The 17,547-nt window shown below is 41.1% G+C and overlaps 1 protein-coding gene across 1 annotated transcript; it reads right to left on the bottom strand.

Moving 5' to 3' along the window:
- Positions 1-10,382: 10,382 nt before the first annotated feature.
- On the bottom strand, positions 10,383-16,097 carry LOC133077793 (zinc finger protein 420-like). The gene is made up of 4 exons (XM_061172538.1): positions 16,092-16,097; positions 14,420-14,547; positions 10,622-11,306; positions 10,383-10,496 (listed from the first exon to the last, which is right to left on the bottom strand). The coding sequence occupies exons 1-4, from the start codon at positions 16,095-16,097 to the stop codon at positions 10,383-10,385; spliced, it is 933 nt and encodes a 310-aa protein (XP_061028521.1).
- Between the last annotated feature and the right edge of the window lie 1,450 nt (positions 16,098-17,547).

The raw sequence follows: 17,547 nt of genomic DNA, 5'->3' as shown, positions 1-17,547 counted from the left end.
CGTCCCTAGTTACGGGGTCTAAGCGAGGTGCGGCGGAGCCCGTGGTGTGCTCCTGTGTGTACCTGTGATTTGACGCTGTCTGCGTCCGTGTGACCGCCGTGTCGCTCCGAGTGCGGCCCTCTGAGCCTGTCTGTGGGAACGTGATTTTCTTTCTGTGCTAAGTTTTATGGCAGCAAGATCAGCGAGGGAACACCGAATGGGCTCTATTACCTCTGTGATAACAGCAAATTAGTACACGTCTCACCTGCAAAATGGGAATGTCGTTATTATCACTGTTCAGAAGCAGTGAATGAGACGCACGTCTTTGGACCAGATCACTGGGATTGAACCCCATTCTGCCCCTGACCAGAGTGTAAATGGTCCGTGGTATGGAAGACTAAGAAAACGGTAAATTAGTAGCTGCCTTGGAAGTTGAAGTAAATAAGGAAAAGCCATTCAGGGGGATATAGCAGAGGAAAAAAACCCCACAAAATCCCCCGACCTCTCAGATCTTACTTTCAAGTGAATGGAAACAGACCACCAAAGAATGAGTAAAATAAATAGTATATAGAATGTTGAAAAGGCTGTGGAGAAAACAGGGAAGAGGAATAGAGAGTAGAGGAAATTAGAATATTTATTGTCAAGAAATGAGTAGTCAGGGCACTGCAACCTTTAACCATCATTCAAACTTTCATCCTGAATTTCAACATCGGCTCATTTGGGGAAGGGGGCGGCGGGAGATTCTTTACGTTGAATCTACTGTTATATTCTACCATTTCGTATTCACTTTGTTTGCAGTAACACTTTTATGTAGTCTTTCGGTTTGCATTTTCTCATTTTTCTATTTGAACTCAGAGACGTCTTAAGTATTACCCTCCACCAATTCTGCCGTGGATATCCAAAATATTCTAAGACCATTTACTGAATAAATAGTCTTATTTTCCTGCTGATTTGAAATGTCCAATTCTGTTGTATACTAAATCTCTGTATGTGAATCCAATCCATCTATTTCTGGACTCGGTATCTGTTTCATCCCTCACAACCCCCTCTCCTCTACGGAACAACTCTCACACTGTTTTAATAGTGGGAACTTTATACTTCTGTGTTTGATAGTGGGTACCACATTTCCTACGTAAGGGTTCACCATTTGCAAAGTTGTGGTATTTATTCTCGTGGATTCCTCCTTTGTGTGGATTTTAAAATTGTCTTGGAAAATCTCCTAATAAATACGATTGGTACGTGGATTGGAATTTTAGTGAATTTATAGATTAATTGGTGGGGGAACAGACATCTTTGAAATTAGGAATTTTTCCTTTCAGGAATATAGCATTCCATTTACCATGTTGTTTTCATTCTCCTTTATTAATATTTTATAGGTATATATTTCATTCCAGTCTAGTATTTTTTCATACTAAATCTATTCCTAAGGGTTATATTCGCTTCATCACCATTGGGAAGGATTTTTTTTTTTCTAATTACATTTTTAACTGGTTACTTGGGTAAGATTGCTTCTTCCTCTGTTCTAGATCAGACCGGATTTTTAATCTGCTTGTCAGTTCCATTATTTTGTTGGTTGAATCTCTTGAATGTCTAAGCTGTACAGCCATATAACAATTTTTTTTCTTTTTCTATCCAACATTTACCTCTTATTTCTAGATTTAGTGTGTTGGCAAGTTTCTCTGATATAATACTTAATTGTCATGGTAATTATGGGTCTCTTTGTATTGTTCCTGTCTTGACCAGAAATACTATCAATATTTACCATTAAAAATAATATTGTTAGGCTTTTGAATCAAACTAAGAGATTTTATTCCATTTTGAAATTGCAGACAGTTTTCTCTGGTTTGGATGAAATTTATTTGTTGGAACCTACGGAGATGATCATTTCCTCTTTAACCTATCCATTTTCTGAGCTGTGTTAATAATGTGCGCAATCATTTATTCCTGGGTTTTGCCTTTTTTAGTTATGGTGGGTTACTCTTCAATGAAGTTGCTGGATTAAATTTGTTAACACTGCATTTGGAAGTTCTGCATCTATATTGATAAATAATATTGGTCTATAGTTTTCTTGTTCGATGCCATCCCTGTTGGGTTTTTATGAGTACATATATGTATGTATGTGATAATATTTACAAAAGTACCTGGAATCATTCAGACCAAAGTTATTTTTAGTTACTTCTTGGGAAGAATCTTCAAATGGTAAAGACTTACCCAAGGGAAATTTTGCTTCATTTATTGTATATTAGTACATTATTATATAGCATATTATAGTTCTCCACTGGGGCGATATCATCCCCAAGGGGGCAAAAATTGATTTTTTTAAAAAATTGATTCTTGGTGGGGGAAAAACATTCCTTTATTCTTTGAAAGAAACAGACATACATAAACATATACAGCACTTCTGTGGTATTAAAATTTCATGGAGGTGGGAATGATTAGAAAAAGAAAAGTCTAAAAAAAGGCTTCTTGGGAGGACAATACTGAAAAACAGTTTGAGAAGACACTGATCTATATATATATTTTTTTCTCTTTCATAAAGTAATATGTTCTTGTTTTATTTGAATCACTAGAAAATTAAAATTATTGAGTAAGAAAATATCTAAATTAAACTAACCCTCTGGTCAGGTGATTCAGATTTACAGCCAAGTTTGGAATTCACTGTCATCAGAGATGCATAAGACTCCTGGATCTAGGATTGGGCAGGTTGTTGGGAAAACAGGCAGAAACATAAAAGGCATTGTAGTTCTTTGATATATTACTTTGGGTGTGGGGCCCTTAGGAGAACTCTGGTAGAACTATGATTATCTTAGAGAAGGAAACGGGTGATGAGATACACAGGCGAGAGTAGGATTTTTCCACCCAACACTGCGTTTGGTGGACTCAGAATTTAGAATATCCACGTTGTTGACGTCATCAAAGTGAGCCTTGGCAGTTGGGAGACAGAGGTTCCTAATGAAAACGGTAAGACATCCTAGAAGAAAAGAAAAGGGAAAAAAAGGAACGCATCAGTTTAAAAAAAAAAAAAAAAAAAAAAAATCACCGTGGGAAATGCTGTCTGTTTCGCAGTACGGCAGCGCCACCTTCCGGACAGAGGCCCCAGGTGCAACGGCTCTATGTCCTGGAAGCTGAGATTTCTCTCTTGGAGGCCTCGTGAGTCTCACCCTGATATCCGCAGGCCTGAGCAAGTCGACGAATAGCAAGCAAGGGACCCCACTGGCTTCGCTGGCCAAATGAACATAGTATATTCAGGGGTGTAGCCGACCCGGCCCTGGCGTCATCTCAGTTTTACACGAAGGGGTGACAGCCACTCTTTCTGGGAAATTCTATCCCTATCTCTGTCTCCTAAAGATGCACTAGCTCTAGGGGCCTTTTGTCACAGAGGTTCCTCTGAAACTCCTGGGCCCGATTTGTTGATATTTCGGCCAAGAAGAAGGCTGATGGTACCTGCTGATGGTGGCAGCTCTCCAGACCAATGACAACCTCAAAGAGGGAGAATAAAGGTCAGGTAGCAGAACAGGCCAAATGAAAAGCCATCAGCCTGCCTTAGACAACACTCTAAGGACCAGGCCTCACAAAACACTAAGAATCTAGAGGAACAACGGCCTACTTTCTACCCAAACAGGAGAGAGAAGAAAGGGCAACTGATTTTATTAGTAATTGTTACATACTTTACTTTTTAAATTATTTTTTTGGAGTATAGTTGATTTACAATGTTGTATTAGTTTCTGGTGTACAGCAAAGTGATTCAGATATATATATATAAATTATGTATATATGTATTCTTTTTCATATTCTTTTACATTATGGTTTATTACAGGATATTGAATATAGTTCCCTGTGCTATACAGTAGGACCTTGTTGTAATTTTTACATACTTTAAAAATCACAGCAGTTGGCTAAGACAGGGAGAAATAGGTCATACTAGTTGTCTCACATTTTAAGAGATACGATATGCAAATTGATGCAAAACAAAGCTTACGACTGTTAAAATAATCCTGGGATCTTAGATAAGGACTTTCCTCTCCTTAAGAACCAGAAAATATATTTCATATAAAACAATAGTTCCTGGGGACCTCCCTCGTGGCACAGTGGATAAGACTCCATGCTCCCAATACCAGGGGCCCTGGTTCGATCCTGGGTCAGGGAACTAGATCCCACACGCATGCTGCAACTAAGGAGCCAGCGTGCCACAACTAAGACCCGGTGCAACCTAATAAATAAACGTTTTTAAAAAATTATCATCATTTATTTAAAAAAACAACAATACTTCCTATAAAATTTCTACTGAGATTGTGTCCAGTGCAGATGGGGGTCCCACTTAATACTCCAGGAAGATGAGATATTCATGGTTTTATTTTACTATTCTTTTTAAAGATTTTTTTTTGATTTGGGCCATTTTTAAAGTCTTTATTGAATTTGTTATAATATTGCTTCTGTCTTATGTTTTAGTTTTTTGGCTGCAAGGCATGTGGGATCTTAGCTCCCCAACCAGGGATCGAACCTGCACCCCCTGCATTGGAAGGCTAAGTCTTAACCACTGGACCACCAGGGAAGTCCTTCATGGTTTTAAAATACTGTCAGTTTAACTCTAGTCAACAAATATTCTCTAGGCACATGTTGGATCCTGAGAGTTCAGAAACCAATAAAATAGAGTGTCAGCCCATAAGGAGTTCATGGTCAAGCTAGAAACACAGATAAGCAGGCACTTTGTATTAGTCAGGTTTTTCTCCAGAGAAACAGAGTCAATAGGATGTATATAGACATAGAGATGTGTTGTAAGGAATTGGTTCACTTGATTACAGAGGTTGGCTAATCCAAACTCTGCAGGGTGGGCTGGCAGGCTTCAGACCCAGGAACACTGATGTTTCAGCTCCAGCCTGAAGGCCATCTGCTGTAGAGACAGGAAGAGCTGATGTTTCGGATGAAGTCCAAAGGCCACTGCGAGAGAATTCTCTCTTGCTCAGGGGAGGCTGGTCTTTTTGTTGTATTCAGGCCTTATGATGGAGGACGATCTGCTTACTCAAAGTCCACCAATTTTAAAGCATGATTTTTTTTAACATAAATTTATTTATTTATTTATTATTTATTTTTGGCTGCATCAGGTCTTCATTGCTGCGCACAGGCTTTCTCTAGTTGCGGTGAGCAGGGGCTACTCTTCATTGCAGTGCACGGGCTTCTCATGGCAGTGACTTCTCTTGTTGTGGAGCACAGGCTCTAGGCGCACGGGCTTCAGTAGTTGTGGCATGCAGGCTCAGTAGTCGTGGCTCGTGGTCTCTAGAGCACAGGCTCAGTAGTTGTGGCACACAGGCTTAATTGCTCTGAGGCATGTGGGATCTTCCCGGACCAGGGCTTGAACACGTGTCCCCTGCATTGGCAGGCTGATTCTTAACCACTGCGCCACCAAGCAAGTCCCTCCACCAATTTTAATGTTAATCCCACGGGACTTCCCTGGCGGTCCAGTGGTTGAGATTCCACACTTCCACTGCAGGGGCATGGGTTTGATCCCTGGTTGGGGAACTAAGATCCTGCATGCTGTGCAGCACAGCCAAAGAAAAAAATTTTTTAATTTTCTAAAATGTTAATCCCATCCAAAAACACCCTCACAGAAACACCCAGAATAATGTTTGACCAAATATCTGGGCCCCACCCCATGGCCAGTTTTGCACATTACACGTTCATACATATAGACAATGTGAAAGAGAGGTGTGGGTGTAAAAATGTATCTAAGTTTTGCATCAAAATATGAAAAGTAACTCTCTTTCAGTTATGAGATCACAGATGGCCTTTGTTTCCCTCCTGTCATGTACTTGCACCATCAAAGTTCTCAACGATAGCCATATAGCACTTTAAAATATGAGAATTGAAATTGGGACATGGAAGCTCTTTTCTCTTTTCTAGAACAAAAAACAGTGGAGGCTCCTCTTCTTACCCTTGGTAATGAGGCTTAATCTCAGATATTTAAGAAATCTTCAGTATGAATGAGTGCACTACTTTTTTTTTTTGGCCATGCTGCGCGGCTGGTGGGATCTTAGTTCCCCGACCAGGAATTGAACCCGCGTCCTTGGCAGTGAAAGCTCAGAGTGCTAACCACTGGACAACCAAGGAATTCCCAGTGCACTACTTTTTATAAATGTTTGTTTTAGTATACACACCAAAACAAGGTAGAAATCGTAAGTAAACGGTTTGATGAATTTTCACAAGTCAACCTGCCCATGTAGGCAGCACCCTGAATAACAAAAAGAACATTACCAGCACCTTTGAATCCCCTGTTGTCCCTTCCAGACATCATCACCTCCCCAAGTGTAACCACTGTCCCACTGGTTCTCCCAACTGGGGTGATTTTGCCCCCTCTCAGGGGACATCTGGCAATGTCTGGAGACATTTTTGGTTGTCAACTTGGGGAAGAAGGGCTCCTAGCACCTAGTGATTAGAGACCTGGGATGCTGCTAAACATCCGACAATGCACAGGGCAGCCCCCTTCCCAAAACACCGATAAAACGTATCAGGCTCAAAATGACAATAGTGCCAAGGTCGAGAAACTTCAGTGTGGAGCATCATTATTTTGTGTTCACAGAAAGTTATATACAAGAATGTTCATAGGAGCTTTACTCATAATTCAAACATCCAGAAACAACCTAGGAGAATGGATAAACAATACATTTATGGTATATTAACACCATAGAATACTACTCAGCAGAGAATAAACTACTGAAAGATACATCGGTGAATCTCAGAAAGATTATATTGAGTGCGGGAAGCCAGATACACCAAAACAAACAAACCAAAAATTTATGCAGCCTGATTCCATTATTGGAAGAAGTGAGGGGAAAGGAAGAAAAAGAAGTCTAAACAACAAAGTGGTTTCCTCTGAGGGCGATGAAAATGTATCTTGATTTGGGTCTTGGTTACAAGGGTGTATGTAGTCAATTGCCAGCCTGCATCAAACCTGAGTAGTGCAGAGAAGTAATCTCTACCCAAAGAGGGTATCTGAGATCGGAGATCTCTTTTCAAAAAGTTCCGCTTTGCAAGAAAGAGCTTTTTAAAGAATCTGGTGTTGCTTCATGCAAAGGTCCACAGAAGTTCGGCTGGGTCATCCACTCTGGCACTGCAGTTTACCCAATACTTTCAAGTCCTGTACAAATGGATTTCCATCATGAAGATGTCATTTAATATCCTATAGATTATTGAGTACAGGTCTATGCCAGTCACTCCAGAAATTGTAATAACCTCTCCTGATTTAATCCACGTCAATACATTTTGCTAAAGCAGAATTTTGGTCTACTTTGTTTGGATAAGTACCTCCAAAACTCCATATCCACAAGCATTTCCTTGACTAGGTTGAGAAATCTTAGTGAATGCTTTGAATGATTCCTGAGTGTCTTTCATATCTTCCTATTATCCTTCCACGATTCAAACTCTGGGCAGTATTATAATCAGATTCTGGTTACCAGTCAGGCAAGCAGTGGATGGGCTAGGAGAGGCAGGGTTCCTCCAGATAAAGACCAGTTAAACATTGTAGTTGAAAGCTCTCTAGATCCTGAATCCTGACAGACGTACTTATTCCAATAACAATCTCAGTCTTTTTCATTTAATGCCCTCAGTATCACACAAGCCACCCAGAAAGGGTATACATTTAATTATCAGTGTAGCTAGGCAAACCATGGGACCACTGTCTGATTTTGGGTTATCACAGCCCTAAGGCTTATGAGATTCCTTCAGCAGAACTGCATTAAGACCCCGAGTTCAAGTCAATGAATTAATAAGGCCCTCCCTGCATTCACTGATTTACTGATAAATATCTATTAATGACCTACAACATCTAAGGCACCTTTCTAGGGACTGGAGAAAATTCTTTCCCTCATGGAGATTGCATTCTGGCACTGGAAAGACGCACATTAAAAAAATAAATATAGGGAATTCCCTGGCGGTCCAGTGGTTAAGACTCTGTGCTTTCACCGTTGAGGGCCTGGGTTTGATCCTTCGTCGGGGAACTAAGATCCCACAAGCCGCATGGCGCGGCCAAAAAAAAAAAAGTAGTATAATAAATTAGCAAACTAAGGGCCATAGAGAAAAGTGAAGCAGAGATGGTGGGGCAAGGCACATGGCTTGACAGGATTAAATTTAACCTACAATTTCTGGGGGAGCTAAACTCAGGTATCTTGATTTTCTTGAGTTTGCAGTCCTTTCCCCTTGACTTGAATGCACTTATTCAACTTGCTCTGAAAACTCCTGTTTATTTTTCAAAGCCTAGCCGTGAAACATTTCTCTGAGAACTTTTCTGAATCTCAAAATCATTCAGTAGTGAATCCTTTCCCTTCTTAGACATGGTTCATTTTCTTGTACCACTCAGTACATTGTACTCTGGAGTTGTATGTGCAATTTAAACTCTGTGAAACCCAATTCTCTGCCCTTTGCCCAAAATTTAAATTACATGACTGCTTGCTATTTGGATGAGTCTTGCCATCAAGAGAAAGTAAGGCAGCATCATGATATTGAAATCACAAGGTTGGGGGTGTATGTGGTAACTTATTTATCTATCTTAATGGCACCTAAAGCAACACCTGAGAAGTATCTGAGGACAAGGAAAGTTTGCACCAAACCACAAAATGTGAGTGTTGGGTCTCACCGAGGCCTCCTTAACTGTCATCTGAAGCCATGTGGATTTGTTAGAATGCATCCAGCTCTAGGAACTGTTTCCATTGTGGAAATCTTGCTATGGATTAATATAACCTACAGAGTGGTACAAGGACCTGGAGAACTTCTTAGTGAATGTGTGCAGAATCTGGAAGTCCACAGCTAGACCTCTCCCCTGGAGAAAGTCTTGTAAATGGGCCAGAAGTCATGGAGGAGATTCTCTGCGGACTTTTTGCAACGGCAAAAACTTAGAAACCACCCATGCAAGTGTTCATCAACCAAGGGATGGAGAGACAAGTGCTGGTGTGTTTGTACGGTGTGGTTATACTGTGGTAAAGGGAAACCTCATTTAACGTGTACATGAATCTCAAGGTCAGTTTCAGTTGCAGGAAGAATTCAGTGTAATTCCCTTTATTTAAAGTTCAAAACCAGGAGAAAATAGACATTTCATTTAGGATTACATCCACAGGGGATAAAACAATAATGAAAAGCCAAAGAACTGTAACATGACTTTGTAAACTGCTATCCTGAGGCACTGAGGGTGAGAAAGAAATTGCGTTTCAAGAACACTCCATGGATTCGAAGGTGCTGGTGATATCCTCCATCTTGGCTTGACTGGTCAGTATGTGGGTATTTGTTTTTCTTCTCTAAACTGGCGCATGCATTTTGTCAATGCTTTTATATATGCGTTGAAGAGAAAAATCAAGAAAAAAGTCCTATGTGCTCAGTTTAGGAATATCCCCTAACATCTATCTACGATACCCCTTATATCCTAGTGCTGCTCCTTTGTGTCAGTCTCTTGATTCTTGTTCAAAGGTGATAAACGCAGTGATGAGATCTTTAAAATACAACAGTTGTAGGAAGTGTGGAAGAAAACTCAGGAAAGGACGCTGGTTGGCTAATTCAAAGCTAAACGTGGGACCAAACCTGGGTGCCATTTTTAGGATGCAAAGCATTAAGTCGTGGCTGCTTGTTTTTTCACACTGTGCATCATCCAAGCCGCATCCCGCCCCGCCCCCCCCGCCATTTGAGGGGAGTTCTCCATTGCTTTTGAACTTGGTAGCATATGTCTCTCTCATCAGAACTAGAAGCAAAAGCCAAGAGGTGATCTCTTTGCCTCGTCTTTGGCCGTCAGGACACCTGCATTTTAAACTTGACTTCAGGGCGTTAAACGTGAGGTGACGGAGACTGAAGGCCAGTAAAGTTTCATTTGTGCAGCAGTGCTGTTCATTAGTGATGGCAGCAGTGTAGGATCTGTGTAGGAGCGGGAGGCCAGAGCTCTCCAGATCACAGGATGATGGTTTCACGGTCTGTTCTTAACTTGCCTTGCTTCCTCTCCCTTTTCAGAAGTGGGTTCGTTGCTATCCCATCCATTCAATTAGCGCTTTTTTAAAATTTATTTTTTACTTAAGTATAGTTGATTTACAATGTTGTGTTAGTTTCAGTGATTCACTTATACATATATATATACATATATGTATATGTATGTGTGTGTGTATATATATATATATATATATATATATATATATATATATATATATATTCTTTTTCAGATTCTTTTCCCTTATAGGTTATTACAAAATATTGAGTACAGTTCCTGGTGCTATACAGTAGGTCCTTGTGGGTTATCTATTTTTCAATGAGCTCTTGAGACCTTGAGAATAAACTGCTTTAGAGAGTCAGAGTCAATTGAGGCTGCTTGTTCCCAAGACCTGGAATGATGCTTAAATAACCGGAATAGTAACATTTTCAAGTCCCGTTGGCTTTTGTCAATATTCTGCTGTAGGAATTCGCTGATGTCGAGTAAGGTGTGATGTGCAGCTGAAGGACGTCCCACAGTCGTGGCAACCAAAGGGCTTTTCCCCGGTATGAATTCTCTTATGCTGACAGAGTCGAGGAGGAGGTGTTAAAGGCCTTCCCACACGTGTGGCGTCCAGAAGGCTTCACTCCACTGTGAGTCCTGTCGTGCTCAACCAGCGAAGAGTGGCTACAGAAGGTCTTCCCACACACGCGACATTCGTAGAGTGTCTCTCCCGTGTGACTGCTCCTGTGAAGGACGGAAGGGGACCTCCAGGTAAAGGCCCTGTGCACAGTCCTCACACGCGTAGGGCTTCTCACCAGTAGGAACCCTCCTGTGCTGAGTTAGCTGCGCGACGCGCCAGAAGGCCTTCTGACAGTCCTCACACTGATAGGGCTTTTCTCCAGTGTGAATTCTCCGATGCTCCATCAGGGAAGACGGACGGACGAAGGATTTCGTACACTTGCTGCATCCGTAGGGCTTTTCTCCAAAGTGACTCTTCCGGTGCCTGATGAGCTGGGCGCTCGGGGTGAAGGCTCTGCCGCAGGCCTTCCACTCGTAGGGCTTCTCCCCGCTGTGGATTCTCTGCTGGTCGACCAGGGCCAAGGGGCGCCTGAAGGCCTTCCCGCACTCGCCGCCTCTGTCGTGGGTGCTCTGATGCTGAGACAGGTGGGTCATCTGGCTGAAGGCCCGTCTGCCCTGTCCGCAGGCGTAGGGCTTCTCGCCCGTGTGGAAGCGCTGGTGCTGGGTAAGGTGGGCCCTCTGGTGGAAGGTTTTGCTGCACTCGCCGCACTGATAGGGTCCCTCTCCCGTGTGGATCCTCGGATGCTGGACGCGCGTCGAGCATCGGCGGAAGGATTTCCCACGCTCGTGGCGCCGGCAGCGTTTCTCTTCCCTAAGGATTTTCTGACAGACGATGAGGTGCGTCACGGTGCGGGAGGTTTTTCTGTATTTTCTACACCGCTGCTTGTTTTTTCCGTCGCTGTTTCATGTTGGTATGTTTCTTCTTTTATTCTCTTCCTTAAAGACAATTCCTTGCTCTCCCGTGTTGATTCGCTCTCTGAAAACGAATACATAAATATATTAATATAAATAAATGTATATATTCCCACTGCTGGGAATCTATCCTTAGAAAAAGGCTCTAGTACTTAAGGATATATGTACAAGGACATTCATTGTCATACTCTACTCACAGAAAAAGCTGGAAACAAATACCCATTTATTCTTATTCTTATTTTTATTTTTTTATAATTAAAAATTGTTTTATTGTGGAAAAATACACAAAACATAAAATTTACCATGTTAACCAATTTTAAGTGTACAATTCAGTGGTATTAAGTACATTCTAATGTTGTGCAACCATCACCACCATATATTATTATTATTTTTAATTTGAAATGCATTTTATATTTTAACTTTTAAATTTTAAAAACTGAAGTATAGTTGATTAATAAATATCCAGTTAAAGTAGCTATTTAAGTTGATCTCTCATGAATGGGATTAGTGTCCTCATAAAAGGGACCCCTTCCACCGCCTGAGGGTACAGTGAGAAGATGGTCATCTGTGAACCAGGAAGTGGGCCCTCACAAGACATCAAATCTGGCAGCACCTTCATTTTGCACTTCCCAGCCTCCAGAACTGTGAATGTAAAGGTTTGTTGTTTAAGCCACCTGGTCTGTGGTATTTCCATTATAGCAGCTCGAGCAGACTAAGATAGACATCAAGAGTTCACGTGGCCCAAACTGCCCATGCAAGCTGGGTACTGTCCACACCACCAGCTCTCAGGTGGGGTGGGCCCAGCAGCAATCTTCCATGAGATGCGAGAGATGCACCCAGGACTGGGCTTGAACAGATCTACACAGTATGGGTGAGCCGCACACACAGGTGGCCAGACCCCTGCACCATCCACCATGGACGTGTTGATCCTTGGCTGCTCTGGTGCGTGTGCAGTGGTCACCCTGTTTGAAATTCTCCAATCATGGATCCTAATTTGCCAAGGGTATCTAAGAACATCTCTCTCTTTTTTTTTAAATTGAAATATTGTTGATTTACAATATTGTGTGAGTTTCAGGTATGCAACAAAGTGATTCAGTTATACATATATATGTATATATCTGTATTCTTTTAAAACATTCTTTTCCATTACAGGTATTACAAGATATTGAATATAGTTCCCTATGCTATAAAGTAAGGACCTTGTTGTTTATCTATTTTATATATGGTAGTGTGTATCTGTTGAACCCAAACTCCTAATTTATCCCTCATGCCGTGCCCCCCCACCCCCCCGCCGCTTTCCTCGTTGGTTACCATAGTTTGTTTTTTATGTCTGTGAGTGTATTATGTCTGTGTTTTGTAAATAAGTTCATTTGTACTATTTTGCAGATTCCACATATGTCATAATATAATATTTGTCTTTGTCTGATTTACTTCACTTAGTATGATAATCTGTAGGTCCATCCATGTTGCTGCAAATGGCATTATTTCATTCTTTTTTATGCCTGAGTAGTATTCCATTGTACATATATACCACATCTTCTTTATCCATTCATCTGTCAGTGGACATTTAGGTTGCTTCCATGTCTTGGCTACTGTAAATAGTGCTGCTGTGAACATAGGGGTACATGTACCTTTTCGAATTATAGTTTTCTCTGGATATATGCCCAGGAGTGGGATTGCTAGATCATATGGTAACTCTGTTTTTAGTTTTTTAAGGAACCTCCATACCGTTCTCCTTAGTGGCTGCATCAATTTACATTCCCACCAACAGTGTAGGAGGGTTCCCTTCTCCACACCCTCTCCAGCATTTGTTATTTGTAGACTTTTGATGATGGCCATTCTGACCGGTGTGAGGTGATACCTCATTGTAGTTTTAATTTGCATCACTCTAGTGATTAGCAATGTTGAGCATCTTTTCATGTGCCTGTTCTAAGAACATCTCTTAATTCACCTTGTTAAACAGTAAACTCCATGATGGGTTCTATTCTCTTAGAAAACCCATATTCTTGGCCAGAATTAGAGATTGAATATGTTTGTTAATGAAATAGCTCTTGGATGGATATATTTATTCAATTAATTGGAGGACAGAGTAAGAACTTTTTGGAAAGGTAAAGAGAACAGAAGCTTTGAGGAATGTTTTTGAGAAAACAGCCTTATGAAATGAATGAAGGATGAGGTGGTGAAAACAATCCAGAGAGTAAAGATGGAAAGCTGATGATAAATGGGTGTGGGGGGGGAGGGTCGGCAGGACACAATCACATTTGGAGGCTGGAGGTAATTATTTTAAAAGATATGAAAAAAAAAAAAGATATGAGAGTAGGTTGACCACTGAGGATGAAAGTTGGATCTACTGGGGAGCTCAAACCAAAGACCCTCTGAAGGGAGATGTCCAAACACCTTAAAACTGCAGTCACCTCAGGGAGCAGCTGGCTTTTTGCATGTACATCCTTCCCTCTGCTTGGTTCCCTACTCTCCTGCCTGTGGAGATCTTGCCTCCTCGGCCCTCATCACCCAGGGCTGGCTGTGTGCCTTGCTCCAAGAGGAAAGCTACGTCGGGCTCAGAAATGGAAATGCCTTTGGATAGAGAAAGAAATGGCAGTTGGCCATGCCATCATTATCCAAGAATTCAGCCACTACCACAGGAATCAGGATAAAAGTCCTTGTAAGACTGGCCAGGGAATTCCCTGGCAGTCCAGTGGTTAGGGCTCCGCGCTTCCACTGCAGAAGGCATGGATTCGATTCCTGGTGGGGGAACTAAGATCCTGCAAGCTGTGCAGCGCAGCCCCAAAAAACCCTAGAAAACAAAAAACAAAACAAACAACAAAGAATGGCCAAAGTTTAAATGTTTCTGAAGGATGGGAAAGAGGAAGTTGTCCATTTCTAACTGTACTCTTCATGGAACATGGAACAAAAAAATGAAGTAAAGGCCACTGTAGTCCCCCAGAGATTTCCAACAGAAGGAGGAAGATACAGCAGAAAACAGATGCGGAATTAAGGGCTGGACGCACTTACCCAGCCAGACCAGGTTCTGGTAAGTCTCTGACATCACAGCTGTGTACAGTTCTCTCTGTAGCGGGGTTCAGGAATCCCCACTCTTCTTGGGAGAAGTCTACGGCTACAGCTCGGAATGTCACTGATCGCTAAAATGGCAAACACTTTCTTACTCACAAGGCCTGAGGGAGAAGGGCAAAGTTCTTGGCTGAAAAAAAGGAGGTACTACATAGGCACTGTGGTGTGTACTGTAGGATCCAGGTTTGTTTTTTGTTTTTTTGTGTTTTGCCAAATACATGTACATACGTGTAGACAGCGAAAACCAACTCTTTGGGTAAAAGAAGAATTATCCTATATTATCAACCAAATTGTTAAAACTGGCTGCGGGCCCTGTTTGAGGAAAGCATTTCAGGAACTTGTTTGGAAAACAAGGATTTTTGACGAAAGCACGAACCATTCTGCCTCTAGACTGCGTTTCCAGCCTGCAGTTCTAATCGACAGATCCTGGCCCCGAGTTGCAATATCCAGCTGGATTTCCAGCCTCCAGCCAGCCCTGCTCAATTCAGTCTGGCCCCCACGTGCTAACTGATAGGAGCCAATTCCTTAATCTATGTTGTTGCTACTGTTTCTCCTGAAAAACAGGGATCTTGTACAATTCAGTGGGTTTTGTGGACTGACAAAGACTCCTTAGTTTGTCTGAAGTCTGAAGACAAGGGGAGACTGTCAGCAACCCAGGACCTCAGTTCAATCCTGAATGGATTGCAACACAAAGCTTTACATATGTCTTCCTGTCTCTATAGAGTTTACTTGAGCCGCTAAATGTGTAAATGTATATAGACAGAATTTTACCACCTTCTGGATTCTCTAATTGTTTAATATGTTCTATAATGTCTAACACATCACATCTTTAAAAGCCATCTGTCCATTTATCTTTACATTTCAAAAAAAATCTGAATATAAGGTCAGCATATACTTATGCTCAGTATTTAATGGTGAAATTTAAATGTAAGTACAATGAAATGTGAAAACTGTATACCCCCCCAAAAAAAACTGGATTAAAAAAAACTGGATTATGGATTTCTTTTTTTGTAAGTGCATTTCATAATTGACTAGAATACTGGAAAACATATTTGTTTAAATTTGTGTGCATGTGAAACAGAAGCTGTTCTCCAACTAGTAAGGAAAAAAGAAAAATCTCACTTCTTTTAAAATTTGTCCTTGGACGTGGGATTAAAGCTCGGGGCACTTGATAATCTGAGGTATTCATGAGGATCTCCGTTTTATTAGATGACTTTATTCTTTAGGGTTAGAGTTAACCTTTATTCTCTAGGGTCTCATTGCAGAAAAAAAAATCATAACTGACGTGTGATGTGCCTTCCAGAAGTCCACTGGTCATGCTCCCCTTCATGGGGCTTCTCTTTTGAAGAACCTGTGAATGCAGTGCTGAGAAGGAACTATATATATACATATTTTAAAAAGCCTCAAATCGGTGTCATTCCCTTGAATCTACCCACCCTGTAAAACATCAAAACAGAGCAGTGCCCAATCACACTTTTTTATGAGCACTACTGGTTGTCCAAGTTGTGAGGGATCCTACTGCGATGGCTCCACATCTGTTCCTCAAAATGGTCATTGATAATAATGACGATCATAACAACAACAATTACTGTTCTGAGTGCTTTACATGTATTACCTTCATGCTCCATCAGGGCTGAGGCAGCCCTTCCTCTCTGTCCAATATCTCTCCCTGAAAGGGCAGAATCCTGAGATGCAGAGTTGGGGAAGGAGAAAGGCGTGATAAGAGAGACTGGGTCTACTTTGCAGCTCCTGGCATCACTAGTTTAGAAATTCCTCCCTCCACAATATTTAAATAATGTTCAAAAGACTTCAGCATAGCTAATAGGCATGGGAAGAGGTGCTTGACATGATTTCTCATCAGCAAAATGGGATTTAATAGGACAATGAAAACAAAAGAAGAATCCAGTAAAGTAGCAAGATGAAAAATTAATACAGAGAAATAAACATCTGATGTAAACACAAATAATTGAGAGGACATAATGGTAGGGAAAAAACCCCATTTCCAGTGACAACAAAGAAGATACAATACTTAGGAATAAATTTAACAAAAAATGTGCAAAGCCTATACGACATAATCTTCCGAAAACTCTTGAAAGACGCAAAGTAGACTTAAACAAACACAAAGATACCCCTTTTTCTCAGATAGGAAGACCAAGCCATCACAGTGATGTCAACTTCCTAAGATGATGTGAACACTGTATTTGGTCTGTATACCCTCAGCTAAAGACCAAAAAAAGGCTCCCCATATTCCCCAAATAAGGATAGCAATTATTATGCTCTAGCAATAATAATTGCTAGAGTTAGTGTTAGCAATTCTGGTGCTCTGCATTCTAGGACTAAGCAAGTAAGTAAATATATTGTGGTCAGTGGAAGACATGTTTCCTCCTATCACAGAACAGAGATTGAATACAGAAAAGTGGAAATCTAGAATGAACTTTGCAGTAGTGTACTGGAATTGAAGATATTTGTGATTGCACTTTTTTTAATATAGATCTTTATTGGAGTATAATTACTTCACAATATTGTGTTAGTTTCTGTTGCACAACAAAGTGAATCAGCCATATGCATACACATGTCCCCATATCCCCTCCCTCTTGAGCCTCCCTCCCATCCTCCTTTTCCCACCCCTCTATGTGGTCACAAAGCACCGAGCCGATCTTCCTGTGCTATGCTGCTGCTTCCCACCAGCCAACTATTTTACATGTGGTAGTGTATGTATGTCAATGCTACTCTCACTTAGCTCCAGCTTCACCCTCTCACCCCATGTCCTCAAGTCCTTTTTCTATATCTATCTCTTTATTCCTGCCCTGCAACTAGGTTCATCAGTACCTTTTTTTTTTTTTTAGATTCCATATATTTGTGTTAGCATACGGTATTTGTTTTTCTCTTTCTGACTTACTTCACTCTGTATGACAGACTCTAGGTCCATCCACCTCACTACAAATAACTCAATTTCGTTTGTTTTTATGGCTGAGTAATATTCCACTGTATATATGTGCCACATCTTCTTTACCCATTCATCTGTCAATGGACATTTAGGTTGGTTCCATGTCTTGGCTATTGTAAGTAGT

The sequence above is a fragment of the Eubalaena glacialis genome, chromosome 18 (assembly GCF_028564815.1).
Source record: "Eubalaena glacialis isolate mEubGla1 chromosome 18, mEubGla1.1.hap2.+ XY, whole genome shotgun sequence".
Classification (NCBI taxonomy): domain Eukaryota; kingdom Metazoa; phylum Chordata; class Mammalia; order Artiodactyla; family Balaenidae; genus Eubalaena; species Eubalaena glacialis.
Note: the sequence above shows the minus strand (reverse complement) of the source record. Positions and strands in the feature narration are given on the sequence as shown.